This window comes from Hylobates moloch, unplaced genomic scaffold, assembly GCF_009828535.3.
Source record: "Hylobates moloch isolate HMO894 unplaced genomic scaffold, HMol_V3 SCAFFOLD_8, whole genome shotgun sequence".
Classification (NCBI taxonomy): Eukaryota; Metazoa; Chordata; class Mammalia; order Primates; family Hylobatidae; genus Hylobates; species Hylobates moloch.
Genome location: NW_026652283.1, coordinates 111,799,006 through 111,816,494, shown reverse-complemented (window position 1 = coordinate 111,816,494; position 17,489 = coordinate 111,799,006). Strand labels below are relative to the sequence as shown.

Here is a 17,489-nt window from a genome sequence, read left to right as displayed (position 1 = left end):
ATTGGACAACCCAATCTATAGGATGGTGATCTTAGTTTCAATCCTTTTATTTAATATTTAATTTCACAGGCTTAAAAGGCAATGTAGGGTTGATCCCTACCCACTTCTTCCCCCTCAGGCCATGCCTCCACCCCTTTATACACACACACCCCTTCGTGGTTTCTCTCCAGTCATTTCGCTCTATTCTTCTGCTTATGCCCATCCTTCCAACTGAATGGTCTCCTTTCTATCCCCTCCCCTGTTTTTGTCCAGTGAATCCAAAGTCAGCTCAAGCTTTTCTTTTAAACCCTTGCTACCCATTTGCAGCTCCACCCTAGGCCTACTGAATCACCACCTGCAGTTTCACAAGATCCCCACGTGAATAAAATGCACCTGGAGTTTCTCAAGCACGGTTGAGAATCAGGACCTCTTTGTGAGCTTATCCTGCCAGGACACCCTTCTCTGCGTGCCATGGACTATGCCTTGCTTTCTGCTCACACCATGTACTTGTTTCTATCACAGCATTTGCCTCCACATTCCTCTTGGACCACCTCTAAGGTTCTTGGGATGAGGAAGAGCACCTGATTCGATTCTGGTCCTCAGGAACTGGCAAAGGTATAGCATGGAGTGAGACTTAATAAATGCTTCCTCAACAAATTCATTTTTTTAAATGCCAAGAGTAAATGATGTATTTTGATAATGTGTTCTCCCATCATCTATACTGAAGCATTCAGTGCTTAACCCATTTTTACAGGCTTATTTGTCTCTTCAGTCTATGAGACTTTTTTCTTTACATCCTTTACAATAATTAGAAACTGTTAGATAGCAAATACCCATTTTAAAAATTTATGGTTAGCCACCAGTTTTACTTGCTTTAGGAGGAACAGAAAAACAGATTTTTAGAATATAAATTTACCAAATTGCCGCCCCTTCAGCAGAAACACTGATGAGTCATCATCAAAACTAATAAGCAAGGTTGGGCAAGTAACAGACCAAAATGACTGGGCCACAGCCACAGTGCAGCCAAGGCTTCCTACATTTTGGAAATCAGCTTATTCTTCAGAAGTGCATGCCTCACAGCTTTGTTTCTAAACACAGGTTTGCAGACATTTCTGAGTGTGCCTGGAATTACGACAGAAGACCTGTACCTTCACACAGCTGCACTAGAGGAAAGCTTACCCCTGTACCCAAGTATCATTTCCCTGATCTCCCCTATCTCATTGTCACCCCCATCCAGGCCCATCCCCTACACCTAATGGCAGCCAGTCCTTACCAAAGTCTTCCCAATTCCACCATGACTCTTGACGAATGAGCACTGAGGATAACAAATGCCGATTTCACCAAAAGATTAGTTCCTTTGAAAGTGAGAATAATCCTAACGGTGTGTGACCATTACTATCCCAGTTAATAGATGAGAAGACTACTTAGGTGGTTAAATGGCTTACTTGGGTCACATACCCAGCCAGTGACAGTAAGGCCTAGAATCCAAGTGTCTAACCACCCGCCCAGTGTTCCCTCGGCCATGCCACAGAATAGAAACATCTCGGTTAAAGAAAGAAGTATGAGGCTTGGAGGCAGACAGAGTTCAGACTGGAGCTCTTACTAGACAGCAGCTCCTACAGCGGAATGGTGAAAACAGTGCGGATGCAACAAAGACATTTAACTATTTCACCAACAGTCCCGACGTTTACCTTAACAGTAAAGTTGGCCTAAAGTCGTTTTAATTGGATTTCATATCAAGCAATAAAATATACACATTATAGGCAATATTAAAAGTAAAACATAGCAATATTAGGTTGAGAGACTGCAAGTAACACAGGCACTAAATTCTTAAACAGTGAAATCAGTACAGGACTTCTCTAAATTACAGTTCTGAAAAGGTGACATTTACCAGTTCATATCATAGTGTGTAACTTATCTCAGATGTGAAAGATAAAGATTTGAGATCTACTTGTGGGATATTATTGACCTCAGTGGTTTATTTTAAGCTCATGCACTTAGCATAGACTTACGTATAGACAACAGATTTGTTTTTATTCTGTAATTATAGCCATCTTTTATGTAGGGAAAATCTGGAAGGAATAACACTTCCACTTTGCCTTAGATAGTAACACAGTCTATTGGATTTGAAGCAAACCTTCACTAATCAACCAATTTACTAAAATACTCACCTCAGAAAACCTGAGTAAGTATATTATATTTAACAACAATAAAAATCAGTAAAAGATGCCTAGCAAAACTAAAATTTCAATGGAAAGATCAAGTGAAGAACAGGGTAGTGTTAATATTAATATCCTATTCTGTAAAACAAAATAGTAGAATGGTGCTTGCCAGGGGCTGGTGGGGAAGGGAAACGGGGAGTTGTTCAATGGGTAGAAAGTTCCAGTTATGCAAGATGAATACATCCTACAGATGTGCTGTACAACTTGTGTTGCAGGAAGCTGGGATTACACGCACACAACACCACACCCGGCTAATTTTTTTGTATTTTTAGTAGAGATGGGGTTTCACCAGGCTGGTCTCAAACTCCTGACCTTAAGTGAGCCATCTGCCTTGGCCTCCCAAAGTGCTGGGATTACAGGTGTGAGCCACTGTGCCCGGCCACAACAGATCATCCTAATAAAAATCTGGACAATAGATTCACATGAAGGTGTGTGTTACACAAGTATTCATGTGCTTACCTAGTAAAGCAACTGCAAGTAATCACAAAGTTCAAACATATACAGAGCCAGAAACACCTGACATCCTGCCACAGAATTAGATGTTCTCAGTAAAAACTGTAAACTAGAGAAAACATCATGTCTCATCATAAGGTATGTTGTTCTGTAGTTTATACAGCCTAGTGGGAACACAGGTGGGAAGAAGAAGAAAATGAGGCTGAAGAGGTAGGTAGTTTACAGGTGGGTGAGACACGGCATTGAATGCCAGACTGGTAATTTTAGACCTTAATTGTTAGGGATGGATATGGTGGGAAGATGTGGGTTGGGGGGGTCGGGGAGGCTGAGGCTTTTTTAGCATTTACGTCAGAACTTGATTGTGTGGCAGCAGTGTGCAGAACTGACTGAAGACTGAAATCAGGGAAAAAGGTAGGAAGCTAGTGTAGCGGCACCTGCCAGGGTTAGAGAAGTGAGAATTTTAACTAGAAAATGAAAAGATGATTGAGGTCCATTTGAAATATATCAGTAAGGCACGCAAGCGGCAAGGCCACTAACTACTAAGGTCAGAAAGAGAAAATGCCAAATTAACAGACACAATTAAAATACAAGACATGAGAATAGGTATTTTTTTTCCAGTTAATTCAGAGAATATGCCTCTAGCTGTAATTATAAATTGGGTTCCTTAAATACAACTTAACTACATAGAGACAGTTACCATTAGAGTAATTATCTACAGTAACTAGGAATTATTATAAAATCAGGGGAAACCTAAAAGTGACAAGTTAACAATAAGTTATGAGAGAAATAAATTACACATACTCAAAACCGTGGCTGCAGGTCCACTTCCAATTAAGCTTAAAGGACCGAATTCTCTCACCAACACTAAATATACATGTTTAACAATTAGCTTCAATGGTAGAGTATCATTGTATAAATATTAAATAAACCTGATGGCCTTCTTACCAAATAAGTATTATACAAAATCCATATATTTCCTATGTGCCAGGAAAAAACAGAAAAAGAAATCCCTTACTTTAGTAACAAAAAGGAACTGCACACATAGACACATGCATATGCACTGTTTCTATGAATAAATTTATCAAAAAAGTGCTATTCTGTTGTGAAAATTATAAAAATGAGAAAAATAAAAGTTCTGAACAAGTGTACACATGTGAATTCTTCCATGAATTGATATCTTATTGAATGCTATTGCAATCTGAACCTACCTGTGACTGCTTTTAAATGCGGGAAATTGGATTTTTAAAACATGTTAAAGTAATCTAGATAATTAAGAAGAGCCAAAAAAATGTGTAACAGAAAAACATTAAGACTACAATTCAACAACAAAAATACCAAAAAACCCAATTTAAAAAGTGGACAAAGAACTCGAATAGACATTTCTCCAAAGAAGACAACAAATAGCCCACAGGCACATGCAAAGATGCTCAATGTCACTAGTCACTATGGAAATGCAAATCACAATCACCATGAGATACTACTTTGTACCTAATAGAATGCTATCATCAAAACAAAAAGCAAAAACAAAAAATTAACAAGTGCTGGCAAGGACACGGAGAAACTGGAACCTCTGTGCACTGCTAGCAGGAACATAACATGGTGTAGCCACTGTGGAAATGGTATGGTGGTTCCTCCAAAAATCAAACCAGAAGTTACCATATAATCCAACAACTGCATGTCTAGGTACAGATCCAAAAGATGTGAAAGCAGGCTGGGGGTGGTGGCTCGTGCCTGTAATCCCAGGACTTTGGCAGGCTGAGGCAGAGGATCACCGGAGGCCAGGCCAGGAGTTTGAGACCAGTCTGGCGAATATGGCGAAACCCCATCTCTACTAAAAATACAAAAAACATTATCTGGGCATGGTGGCGGGCACCTGTAATTCCAGCTACTTGGGAGGCTGAGGCAGGAGAATCACTTGAGCCTGGAAGGTGGAGGTTACAGTGAGCTGAGATAGTGCCACTGTACTCTGGCCTGGGCGAGAGAGCAAGACTCTGTCTTAAAAAAAAAAAAAAAAAAAGTTAAAGACTCGAGAAGATATCTGTACAACCATCTTCACAGCAGCATTATTCACAATAGCCAAAATGTGGAAGCAACCCAACTGTTCACAGGCAGATGAACGAATAAACAAAAGGTGGTACAGATATACCACGGAATACTATTCTGCCTTAAAAAGGAAGTTGACACATGCTACAACATGGATGAACCTTGAAGACATGGTGCTAAGTGAAATAAGCCAGTTACAAATAATGTATGATTCTCCTTCATGATTACTAGAATAGTCAAATGCATATAGACAGAACATAGAATGATGAGTGCCAGGGGCTGAAAGAAACGGACAACTGGGGGTTAGTAAAATGGATACAGGATTTCAGGGGGGAAAACAAAGTTCTGGAGATGGATACGGAGGATGGCTGCAAAAAATATGAATGTACTTAATGCCACAGAGCTGTACATTTAAAAAATTGTTAAAATGGCACATTCTGTGCAGCATATATTTTGCCACAACTTTTTAAGTTAAAACAAAACAAGGAACTTGTGCAACTAGTTGGAGTAAGATATTATAAAATAATAAAAGTCTTACTGGAATAAAACCATACTGACAGATTAATAAGGTGGTATATAAATCTCAGAAATATAAAAATTCAGGATAGGATAGGATAAGGGAGGTATCTTAAATCAGCAAAAACATACTTCTTTGTGGTATTAAGATATTTGAATTACCAAATTAAAATTTGAGAAGCAGAACAGTACAGTAGTTAAAAGTTGACAATCTCGAGACAGATCGTCTAGGTTCAAATGTGGCGCCACCTCACACTGCCTAGTGAGCAGGTTCCTTACCGCTCTGCACTTCTGTTCTCTCATATGTGAAAATAGGGGTGATAGGAGTAGTCCTTACCTCATAGGTTCTTGTGAGAATTAAATGAATTTATAATTTTAAAATGCTTAGAACAGCATCTGGCACAAAGTACCATACAAATATTAGCTTTCAGTGCTCACCATCCACCAAAATAAATTAAATTGGATTACAAAGCAAACGGCTTAAGATGAAACCATAAAAAACAATAATTAAACATAGGTCAGTCTTCTTGAGTAGGGACCATCTTATTATACATAAAAACACAGGAAAAGTTAATGGAAACAATATATTTGACAACATAAAAGTGAAAAAAAAATTAAGAAATCACCATATGCAAAATAAAGACATAAAAACAATAGCCAAAGGAAATGAACAGCAGCAGATCAAAAAAAATCCTATGCCCCCAAATATAAGTGAGCAAAAGCTGAGCAAAAGCTCTTGATAGAACAATGAATACAAAGAGTTGGTAACTTTTTTAAGTTTAACCTCACTGTGTCTAACATCTTTCCTGGCGAGCCAACTGTCATTCCTAATCCCCATCTCCATTGCTTAACTCCATAGAAAAGTTTACAAAGTCAAATACTTGCTTCCCAACCTTTCATGCCAGTAGGGGCAAGAGCCAGATCTGGTCTGTGCCAATCAGAAATAAGGATGACAGGGCAAGGGGGGAGCTGCTGCACGTGTGTCCCCCTGATAAATGAAGACAGAGGAGGAGGTTCCTGCCCTGAGATGCTGTCCTTTGCTTCCAGCCTTTGAACACAGTCACAGGAAGTGGTGGCATGCACACGGAACTCCTAGCAGCCATATTCTAACTGAAAAGCCAATGACAAAGCCACATGCTGACGTTTGAGACGAGCGGAGAGGCAGAAAGAGGACATTTCTGAATCGTCAAACCTGGAAGGGCCTGCCTCTAGCCCTCCGAGGAATAAACACACACAGCCTCTGGTTTACGTCCACTGGTCGGGTTTTCTGTCACCTGCTGTAAATTGTGTTCTTAACTACGCCATTCTCCTGCCAGCAGTATTGGATGCAGTTGGTTCCTCCTCTCTCCTTGAAAGGCTTTCCTTACTTGGCTTCAGGGATGCCCCTACCTTCCTGGCTGTTCCTTCTTGACTTTGGAGAGTCCAGGGAGCACCCCAGAGCTATCCTTGACCTGTGCTCTCTACACTTACTGCCTTCGGGATCTCATCCAGTCTGGTGGCTTTAAATATCCTCTATATGGTGCTGAATCCTAAATTTATATCCGTAGACCACATTTCTCCCATGCACTTCAAACTTGCATATCCAGCTTTCCACTCCACACAGTCTCTTATCAATCATTTCAATTTAACTGAGTTTCGGATCTCCTCTTCCCAACATCTATGTTTCCGCCATCCCTTCCCATCTTGGGTAAAGGCTGCACCATCCTTCCATTGCTCTCACCAACATGGTCGTGGTCATCTGTGACTCCTCCCTTTGCTCTCACCCCCAATCCAATCTAAGCAAACCTCACTGGCTTTACCTTCAAGCACATACCTAGAATCTGACCAGGCGCCACTGCCACAACCTGGGTCCCAGAAACCATAACCTCTTGCTGTCATCACAGCCACCCCTCCTAACTGATCTCCCTGTTCCTACTTCACCCACATCCAATCTACTCCCATCACAACTATCAGAGTGATCCCGGTAACACTTAAGTCACTCCAGTTCAAAGTCAAAGTCCTAATTATGATTTTCAAGACTATACATGATCTATGCTGGCACGGTGCCTCATGCCCATAATCCCAGCACTTTGGGAGGCTGAGGTGGGTGCATCACCTGAGGTCAGGAGCACAAGACCAGCCTGAACAACATGGTGAAACCCTGTCTCTACTAAAAATACAAAAACTAGCTGGGCATGGTGGCAGGCACCTATAATCTCAGCTACTCGGGAGGCTGAGGCAGGAGAATCGCTTAAACTCGGTAGGTGGAGGTTGCAGTGAGCCGAGATTGTGCCATTGCACTCCAGCCTGGGCAACAGAGCAAGATTCCGTCTCAAAAAAATAATAAAAAAAAAACAAACAGCAGACACTATCTCCATTATATACATAAACATATGTGCATGAGAATATGCAAAAAGAAAAGGTACCAAATAGTCATAAATTTTTAAGTTAAAAGCTATTTGGTGGTGGTAAGATGACAGGTGTTTATTTTCTCATTTTTAATTTAAAATGCTGTACCTTTAAAATAGCCTACTGGGAAGAGAGTAGTGTAAACTTGATAAACTATCCAATTTGCCTGGTTAAATTCAAGACAAGAGGTAAAGAATAAAACGGCCCCACATCCCCCTTCTTGACATTGACAAGAGGCTCTCGGTCAGCCTCTTCTTTTTTTTTTTTTTTTTTTTTTTTTTGAGACAGTGCCTCGCTGTCTCGCCCAGGCTGGAGTGCCGTGGCGCAATCTCGGCTCACTGCAAGCTCCACCTCCCGGGTTCACATCATTCTCCTGCCTCAGCCTCTCCGAGTAGCTGGGACTACAGGCACCCGCCTTCTTTGTTGACTGCCAGAAAGCCAATCTGTTCTGTCCTAATTGCCTGCTGGCCCTCCTCTGTATTTTCACGCCATCTGTACTGACTTTGACCTCGATCTCTACATTCTATATTCTGAGCAGTAACTCCTCTTCTCATTCTACTTTCTAGTACCTTGGTCAAGTCCTGAAAAATATCTCAATCCATGTGCATCCTCCTTACTTCTCAGATCTCAGGGGGCAAAAGTTAAACAGCACAAAGCATCAACATTAAACCAAGCCTGGCCCCTACCTATTTAAGAATGTAACTCTATTACATTATATCATCTCCTATATCACAGAAAGAAAAAAATTAAGCAAACTTTGGTATTTATAATTACACCCTCTTCCAAAATCCTACACTTCTTTTATTAAATTTTAGTACTATAAGAACAAATGTGATGAAAGAAGAACGGTCACCTCTTCTGTTTGGCAGTTATTACCAAGAAGGCAAAAACCACGTCTTATTCATCCCACAATCCCTCAGTGTCTGGCACATGACTTACCTAACATACAAGCTCTATCTATTAAGTAAATACGTTGCAGAACACAGAGTATTTCAGTAACACTCCAGATTTATATGCTGCAAATGTGATTTTAGTATTCCACCTTCTTGAGTTCATCAAGGCAATAGGACTCTGTATAACTATCCTCATTTGCTTAAATTCAAGGGTAAGCTCCCCAGACAAAGGCACAGCAACACAGGTGAGTCATAACAAAAACACGGCAAGTCTTAAGAGTGCAGTAATTTGACAAAGAAGCAAAAAGTCCCACATAGCGAAGTTCTCACGATGACTCGAACTGCACAGAAGCACAGCATTCTCGGTGATGCTGTCAGTACCTGCCTCTGCAAGTATGTTCACAAGATGTCTGTGGCTTCAGGTGGGGATTAAACAAAAATAACTGCCTTAGTCACAGGCCCGGAACATGTGTCCCATAACTACAGGAACATTTTAATTCAGAGGGGAATAAACCAAAGACTTAGAGGTGTTACTTCGTTTTCCCAGCTACCGTGCAAAGGAGATGAACAAGGGTCTTCACATGTTCACCAGCAAATTTACTTACCATCTGACACCCGTGCTAATAATGCCTGATAAGAACAAAAGAAGGTGCACAGTGAGCCTCCTGGCTCATTAGGAGTCAAGGTTTATGAGCAGAGCTCCATTGAACAATGAGGTGGTGAGGTCATTGAGACCTCAAAACTTCACACCAACTTTTTTTTTCTTTTCTTTTCGGAGGGTCTCGCTCTGTCACCCTGGCAAGAGCACAGTGGTGCAATCATAGCTCACTGTAGACTCAAACTCAGGCTCAAGAGATCCTCTTGTCTCAGCCTCTCGAGTAGCTAGTAGCTGAGACCACAGGCGGGAGCCACCGGGCCTGTCTCATCTCTTTATGTCAGCTCTTTTCTGATGGTTTCCTTGGTCTCTATATAGTTTTACTCTTAAACCTCAGGCATGCACATACCCCTCCGAGGTGCTTCCCAGTCTGTAGCCTCCTCCAATTTCACATGCCCCGAACTAAACTCACTATTCTCCTCCAGAAAACTTCTTGCTGCTCTATTCCACGTTTCACTTCATGGCACACCACCTATCCAGCCTCTGAAGGTGGCAGCTGGGGAGACACTTGGGACTGTTCACTACCAACAGAAGCGACCAGACACTCCGTCTCCAAATTATTTTAAACATGTAGTCTACTATCCATTCCCAAAAAATGTGTAGCACTCGTGCAAGTTTGTGTCTACAGTATTAGAACTAATCAGCTTCAACCTCCCTCGAGGCACAGGCTCATCTCTCGCTGACCCCGGGACACGTCTGCTCCAGGCATGCTGACTCTGGCCTTGATGTTCCCCAAGCACACGGTATCCTTTGACAACGACACATCTGCACCCTTGGGAACCTCAGGAGCCTCCTCTGCTGGCAAGCTCCTGCAGGCGCATTCCAAACAGTTCAAACATCACCGCCTCTCCTCCAGTTCTCCCTCACAACGAGTTAGTGTTGCTGCTTTACTGTGGATACACAGTGCTTCGCACAGGTCTCCATTCAAATCAAGCCAAGCAATGTTTTTAAACACCTGTTGTGCAACCAGTACACTGTGCTGGGCACTGGAAAATACGAAAATAACTAAGAGCTGAACTCTATCCTTTTGGATTTCACCATCTAGAAGGAGATAGACATGTAAGGAAATAATGAGCATACAGCACTATGAATGCAAAGTAGCAGAGAGGCCAGGACAGCTGAGCTGGGATCTGAAGAGCCAAGAGTTTTCATTGGAACGATTTGCTCAGACACCCCCTTATCCCCTCACCCTCCAACCAGTAAGCTCCTTAAGAGGGCATATTTGCTTAATCCTGTTTGTAGTCTCAGAATCTAGTACGCTGCCCAACACAGAGCAGGGGCTCTAAGCACTTCTTGAATGAACGGGCGAGCCTGCACTGTGACATATTAAGCCTACTCAAGAGTCATTCCACAAAGCAATCTTCTCCATAATTACTGCCAAGTGAGAATTGTGTGAAACGCCTGGAAAAGATCAAGCATTTACAAATGATGATGTTCTTGAGGATGAAGAGGACATGTGCCTCTCAGGCACCCGAATGGCCCTGCTTGGTCGGTCCTGACCTCCTCCGCCCATCCACATCCTCCAGCCCCCACCACACACAGTGGGTGGTTCACTGTTCCTCATGCACCCTACACCCTGCCTCACCTCGGGGCTCTGCACAGCTGGTCCCTGTGCCTGGAAAGTCCTCCCACCTGACACCCAAATGCCTCCCTCCTCCCTTCCTTTCAGGTGTTTGCCCAAATGTCGCCCTCTCAGTGAGGCCTTTCTTGACCACCCGTTTAAAAATCTAATCTCCTTCACTGCTTTATTCTTTCTTTCTTTTTTTTTTTTTGCTTGTTTTGTGTTTTTTGAGATAGGGTCTTGCTCCGTCACCCAGGCTGGAGTGCAGTGGTGCGACCTCAGCTAGCTGCAACCTCCACCTCCCAGGTTCAAGAGATTCTCCTGCCTCAGCCTCCCAAGTAGCTGAGACTACAGGCACCTGCCACCAAACCCAGCTAATTTTTGTATTTTTAGTAGAGATGGGGTTTCACCATGTTGGCCAGGCTGGTCTCGAACTTCTGACCTCAAGTGATCCATCCGCCTCGGCCTCCCAAAGTGCTGGGATTACAGGCGTGAGCCACCATGCTTGGCCCTTTCCCTTTTATTTTTGGATTCATCATCATGAATCCAAACATGTATTTATTTTCTTAATCCCCTTATTAGAATTTAAGCTCCCTAATGGAAGGAATGGGTCTTTTCTGTGCACTTCATTCCAGTACTTAGAAGAGTTCTTAGCACAAGCCAGCCTTCCCCACATTCTCCTTCACACACATGTGGTTTAATGAAGAATTCACTCATGTCTATGAAAGAAGACATGAGTGTGTCAAGTCTTCTGCATGCATGTAAAGGACCAGGGTTAAGAGCCAGGTGGGGCCAGAACACCTGGCCCATTTTCAGTCTCCACCCATTACCCCACTGTGTAACTTCTGACACGTTACTGAAGCTTTCAGACCCTCAAATTCCTCATCTGTAGAATGGGGATAATCACAGTATCCCTACTAGGAGTTATGAGAATTAAATGAGATTATGCATTTAAAAGAGGGCTTAGCACTGTGCTTGGTGCACACAGGCACTCAAAACATGTTAGCGACTAATACTGTTTTTATGAAAAGAGATCCTGATACATGCTCTAAGGAAAGTGATTTAATTACATACAAACATAGAAACATCTATTAGTGACACATTAAAGTTAGATTTTATTCACATTTTAGAGACAGGGTCTTGCTCTGTCACCTAGCCTGGAGTGCAGTGGTGCAATAATAGCTCACTGAACCCTCAACCTCCTGGGCTCAGTGATCCTCCCACCTCAGCCTCCTGAGTAGCAAGGACCACAGGTGTGTGCCACTTGCCCAGCTAATTTTTTTATTTTTTGCAAAGACAGGGTCTCACTCTGTTGCCCAGGCTGGTCTCAATCTCCTGGGCTCAAGTAACCTTCCCACCTCATCCTCCCCAATTGCTGGGATTACAGATGTGAGCCACCATGTCCGGCCTCAAGTTGGCTTTTAGAGTAACTTATTGGGTAATAACCTCTGATTTTTAGTAATTACTTTATTCAAGTATGTGAAAAATCTCTCATAATTTTGCTTACTATCTCTCTCAAATTCTCGTCTAGAAAAGTTTAAAAGGATACGAAAGTATTTGAAGAAGATTTTAAATTCCCTTTAACACGAAATGAATGAAAAAAATCAGTTTACATAAACCACGAAAGTAATAACTTAGCAAGAAAGAAGAGAAAGCTGCGATGATAGGCAAGTCACTGCAAGTTTCGGACGGACTACTGTCTTGAAAGGAATTTACTTTATTAACCCACAATAAACTCAACTGAAATAGAGTTCCCCTTTTGAAATGTGCTTTCTCTTTCTCTAGAAGAAAACTAAAAACCATCTCTTTCAGGAGGCCTTTCTTCACCGACCCGCCCCTGGACATTCTTCTCATGGGGCCTCTTCCCCACCCATCACCATTCTTTGTGCCGCTTTGTGTTTGCTGCATAAACACGCACTCTCCCCTCCTCGGTTAGCCCACAGGAGTCACGGGGCAGGGAGAGCATTCTGCGCTACTTCTGTAATCCTACCTGGCTCAGGCTGGCCACTGAAACAGCAACTCGTGTGTGTAGAGAAGAACACAGATATTTATCATCTAAAACCTGGGAAAAGCTGGTATTGCCTCCAAAAGAGAGTGAAGGCGGGTCTCTATGAAGATGTCTGAATTGATCATGAAAGATTTACTCAGCAGTTTTTTATTCAACAGCATTAATTTTATTATTACTGTATCTTTTATTAAGTTCCGGGGTACATGTGCAGGCTGTGCAGGTTCGTTACGTAGGTAAACGTGGACCATGGTGGTTGGCTTCACCTACTAACCCATCACCTAGGTATTAAGTCCAGCACGTATTAGCTAATTTTTCCTGAAGCAGCATTAACTTTCAACAGCCACATAAAATCATTCACATCAGAGTTAACTGACATCAAGCTTTAAACCAAGGCCTGAAAAGAAAAGTGCCACAGTTTCTAAACCATTCAGTTGGGCAACAAGAATTTTAATTTTTAAAAAATTAAACGTTAGCCTGGTGTGGTAGTTCATGCCTGTAATCTTGGTACTTTGGGAGGGCTAGGAGGATCACTTAAGCCCAGGAGTTAAAGACCAGCCTGGGCAACAAAGTGAGACACCCCCCCATCTCTACAAAAAAAATATAAAAATCAGCTGGGCATGCTGACACACACCTACGGTCCCAGCTACATGGGAGGCTGACACAGAAGGATTGCTTGAGCCCAGGAATTCAAGGCTGCAGTGATCTATGGTGGAGCCACTGCACTCTGGGCTGGACGACAGTGACACTGTCTCAAAAAACAAACAGAAAACAAAAAAACAAATTAAACTTTGTTTTATTGTTAAAAATAAAACTCAGGCCGGCTGCAGTGGCTCCCAACTATAATCCCAGCAATTCAGGAAGCCTAGGAAGGTGGATCACCTGAGGTTGGGAGTTCGAGACCAGCTGATCAACATGGAGAAACCCCATCTCTGCTAAAATTACAAAATTAGCCACGTGTGATGATTCATGCCTGTAATCCTAGCTACTTGGGAGGCCGAGGCAGGAGAATCACTTGAACCTGGGAGGGGGAGGTTATGGTGAGCCACGATTGCACTCCAGGCTAGGCAACAAGAGTGAAACTCCATCTCAAAAAAAAATAAATAAAACAAAACTCATGGTCATACTAATAGTATTGAGATTAATAATGTGACAGTTAAGAGCATCACTGGCTGGTCTGAATCCCACCTCTGCCACTTAGCTGTTTAACACTGGACCAATTATTTAACTTTTTTGTGGCAGATTCCTTGTCTATAGAATAGGGATAAGCCTCACAAAGTTATTGTGAGGATTAAAGGAATTTACAGATGAAATTACTAAAACTGAGCCTGGAACTCTAAAACTGAGCCTGGAACTCAACATATACTTAACAGTCTGAGCTGCAATCATTCACATTATAATAATTACTATTACAAATAATTTTCACCACTATCTCATCTTATTTCAGTACATTTCCAAAGAAGCAAAGGTACTTTAGATTTGATTTGTTATAATCTCTTATAATCTGGTCTCATATAAATTTCTGCATTTTGACAAGTAAAATGGAACAGCTCTTTGGGAGGCCAGGGTGGGTGGATCACCTGAGGTCAGAAGTTCGAGACCAGCCTGGCCAACATGGTGAAACCCCATCTCTACTAAAAATACAAAAATTAGCCGGGCTTGGTGGCGGGTGCCTGTAAATCCCAGCTACTTGGGAGGCTGAGGCAGGAGAATCGCCTGAACCTGGGAGGTGGAGGTTGTAGTGAGCCAAGATTGCACCATTGCACTGCAGCCTGATCAACAGAGCAAGATTCTGTCTTAAAAAAAAAAAGAAAAAAAGAAAAAGAAAAAGGAACAGCTCCATTGGGTTTAATTACAATTCCTTCTCACATTCATTTTAAAGCTTCAAGAAAATGGCTGTTTCAACACTGGGTCTGGTTTTCTACTTAAGTGTTCTGAAAGGATTTATTGAAAACCCCAAATTGGCTGGAACATTCCTGCCGCTTACCTTTCAGCAGAGTAACTGTGAGTCAGTATGGTGGATATTCATTTGGTTTCAATTTGCTAATACACACAAACACTTCACTGTACAATCAATGGCAACAGGATCACAGGGATCTAAAAGCACACTGTTTCTGCTCCTTGATTTTTCTGTTCTACTTTGAACTCTGTAGTGACTGAGTTTCTTGTCCCCCTCAAGAAACACCTATCAATTTATTGAGAGAATCCCAAAAAATTAGTTGCTATTAATTTTTCTGTAAAACATAACACGGTAGAATCAAGTTAGTCTTCTTAGTCGGCTCGGGCTGCCATAATAGTAATAATACCAGATGGGGTGCCTTAAACAATAGAAATTTGTTTTCTCACAGTTCTGTAGGCTGGAATGTCCAAGATAGGAGTGCCAGCTGATCTGCTTCCCAGCAAGGGCCCTCTTCCTGGCATCCAGATGGCCACATTCTCATTGTACCTCACATGGTGAGGACAGTTCCAGTGTCTCTTCCTCTTTATTATTTTATTTATTTTTTTTTTTTGAAAGAGAGTTTCGCTCTTGTTGCCCAGGCTGTAGTGCAATGGCCCGATCTCGGCTCACTGCAACCTTGGCCTCCCAGGATCAAGGAATTCTCCTGCCTCACCCTCCTGAGTAACTGGGATTACAGGCACCTGCCACCACCCTCGGCTAATTTTTTTTTCTATTTTTAATAGAGACAGGGTTTAGCCACGTTGGCCAGGCTGGTCTCAAACTCCTGACCTCAGGTGATCCACCCGTGTCGGCCTCCCAAAGTGCTGGGATTACAAGCATGAGCCACCACGCCCAGTCCATCTCTTCCTCTTTTTCTAAGGGCACCACCCCTACTGGATTAGGATCCCACTCTTATGACCCCATTTAACTTTCACCACCTCCTCACCGGCCCTGTCTCCAAACACAATCACATCGTGGGTTGGGGCTTCAACATATTAATGTAGAGGGACCCAAGTATTCAGACCATAAAAGTCTTCTAACCAGTCAAATATAAAACTCAAATTCAAATCCAGAATGTTTCTGGTTACATTAACTTTTTTTCCATTCAGATACAGAAAACCACCCAGTAAAATGTAATTAGTTTTTAACTCAGACTGAAAAATCTGGATGCATAACTCAGTCATCAAGCTCATTGACACAGGATGACAAAGCTCAAAAACATGTCCTGTCTTTTCACTAAGACTAAACAGATCCACTTTTCTCTAAGAGACATTATACAACACAGAGTAAAAGGACTTAACAACTGCTTCCCCGCTGGGTGGGACTGATCGCCTACGTAGAAGGATTCTTTTTCAGTGTATCCTGGGTATTGGCCTCATTTCTTAAAAGTATGTGTGCTTAGATTTTCTGGGATTCAAGCACCACGAAATTCAGAGAAACAAACCAATAACAGCAGTTACTCAGAAAATTAGGTGAGCTCCAAATTGTGGCTAGAAAGGTAAGGGCTGTAAAAGCTGACAGGGACTTAGATTCTCAGACACTTACACTTTCCAGATGTGAAGATGAAGCCCAGGGAGAGTGAAAGACTTGCTCAGGTAGCGTATTGGGGCCAGAGTGGAACTAAAACACAGAGCTCCTAACTGCAGGCCAGGGGCCACACTCCAATGCCACCAAGCGACAGGTGCTCCTCACAGAGGAGGAAGGGAGCTGCCCATTCTCTGCAAACACCATGAGCCTTACTGGACAACTACAGTAAGGACCAGACCTTTTTCTTCTCCATCAAGGGACAGGGTTGTGCTCTGCTGCCCAGGTTGGAGTACAGTGGCATGATCATAGCTCACTGCAGCCTTGCACTTCTGGGCTCAAGTGATCTTCCTGCCTCAGCCTCCTGAATAGCTGGGACTACAGGCGTACACCATCATGCCCAGCTAATGCTTTTTTGTTTTTGTTTTTTTCAGAGACAAGGTCTTGCTATGTTGCCCAGGCTGCTCCTGAACTCCTGGCCCACTTTGGCTTCCCAAAACACTGGGATTTCAGGCATAAACCACCACACCCACCCAGGACTAGAGCTTTCATCTCACTCATGCCTTGACTCCCCAGGTGTGGCAATATCCCAAATAAGAATCACTGTTTCTCCCAATGGCTTTTGGCTTCTGTTTTTCTCCCAAATGATGAACACTCCAAGCTCATGAATTCCTATTTCCACCTAGATCCTCTGGGGATGGAGCCATGTGCTGCACATCCCTCCTTCCTCCACTCACGCCTCTGTGGTCATGTCTCCTTGACCTTGACACTAGGCCTCAATCTAAATAAACAGCCCGTAAAACATTTCTGAGCATTACAGGCTTTCAAACTTGAGGCTTCATGGTAGGGTTGAAAAATGAAACCTACAAATACTAAATTGTAGAGAGGTACAGGGATCTTCTGGGATTTGCTCACTTTCATTAGTTTCCATAAAACATTCTCACATGTGTGGACACATAACTATTTTCACAAGGGAACTTACTTCTAAATTGATTTGACATGACTTTAATTTGCTCAAGGTTGTACCGGCAGAAATAAGGTGTGTTCTTTGCAAAGTGTTCTCAGTCAACTGGAATGGCTAGCAGGCTTTGCATCCCTGTGACACAGGGTTGACTTTTCCATTCCTTTGTAACACAAATCTGTACATCTGCCAAATTTAGTATGATACTTAATAGCTATTCTTGAGGCGCTCAAATTTCATTGGCCTAACGTGACTTTAAAAGTACAAATTATAAGATACAAGCCAACATAAATAAAAGTTCACATTAGAAAAATTTAACTTTTTAGACACCCTCATATCCGTCCTAAATC

General features: G+C 42.4%; 1 protein-coding gene and 1 long non-coding RNA gene across 6 annotated transcripts in view; one reads left to right on the top strand and one right to left on the bottom strand.

The window, feature by feature from the left end:
- LOC131383981 (uncharacterized) overlaps positions 1–506 on the top strand; it is a 33,397-nt gene extending 32,891 nt beyond the window's left edge. The window contains exon 3 of the long non-coding RNA XR_009214414.1: positions 307–506. This is a non-coding gene — a long non-coding RNA (uncharacterized LOC131383981). The remainder of the gene's footprint in view (positions 1–306) is intronic.
- The window catches only part of MTUS1 (microtubule associated scaffold protein 1), a 158,739-nt gene that overhangs the window by 82,188 nt on the left and 59,062 nt on the right, over positions 1–17,489 (bottom strand). The window contains exon 1 of one of the 5 annotated variants that reach the window (XM_058442160.1): positions 6,107–6,248. The exons of the other annotated variants lie outside the window; for them this stretch is intronic. Within the exon in view, the coding sequence (XP_058298143.1) occupies positions 6,107–6,113 (7 nt within the window). The 5' untranslated portion in view covers positions 6,114–6,248. Of the gene's footprint in view, positions 1–6,106; positions 6,249–17,489 lie in introns of those variants that run through there. 5 annotated transcript variants of the gene reach the window in all.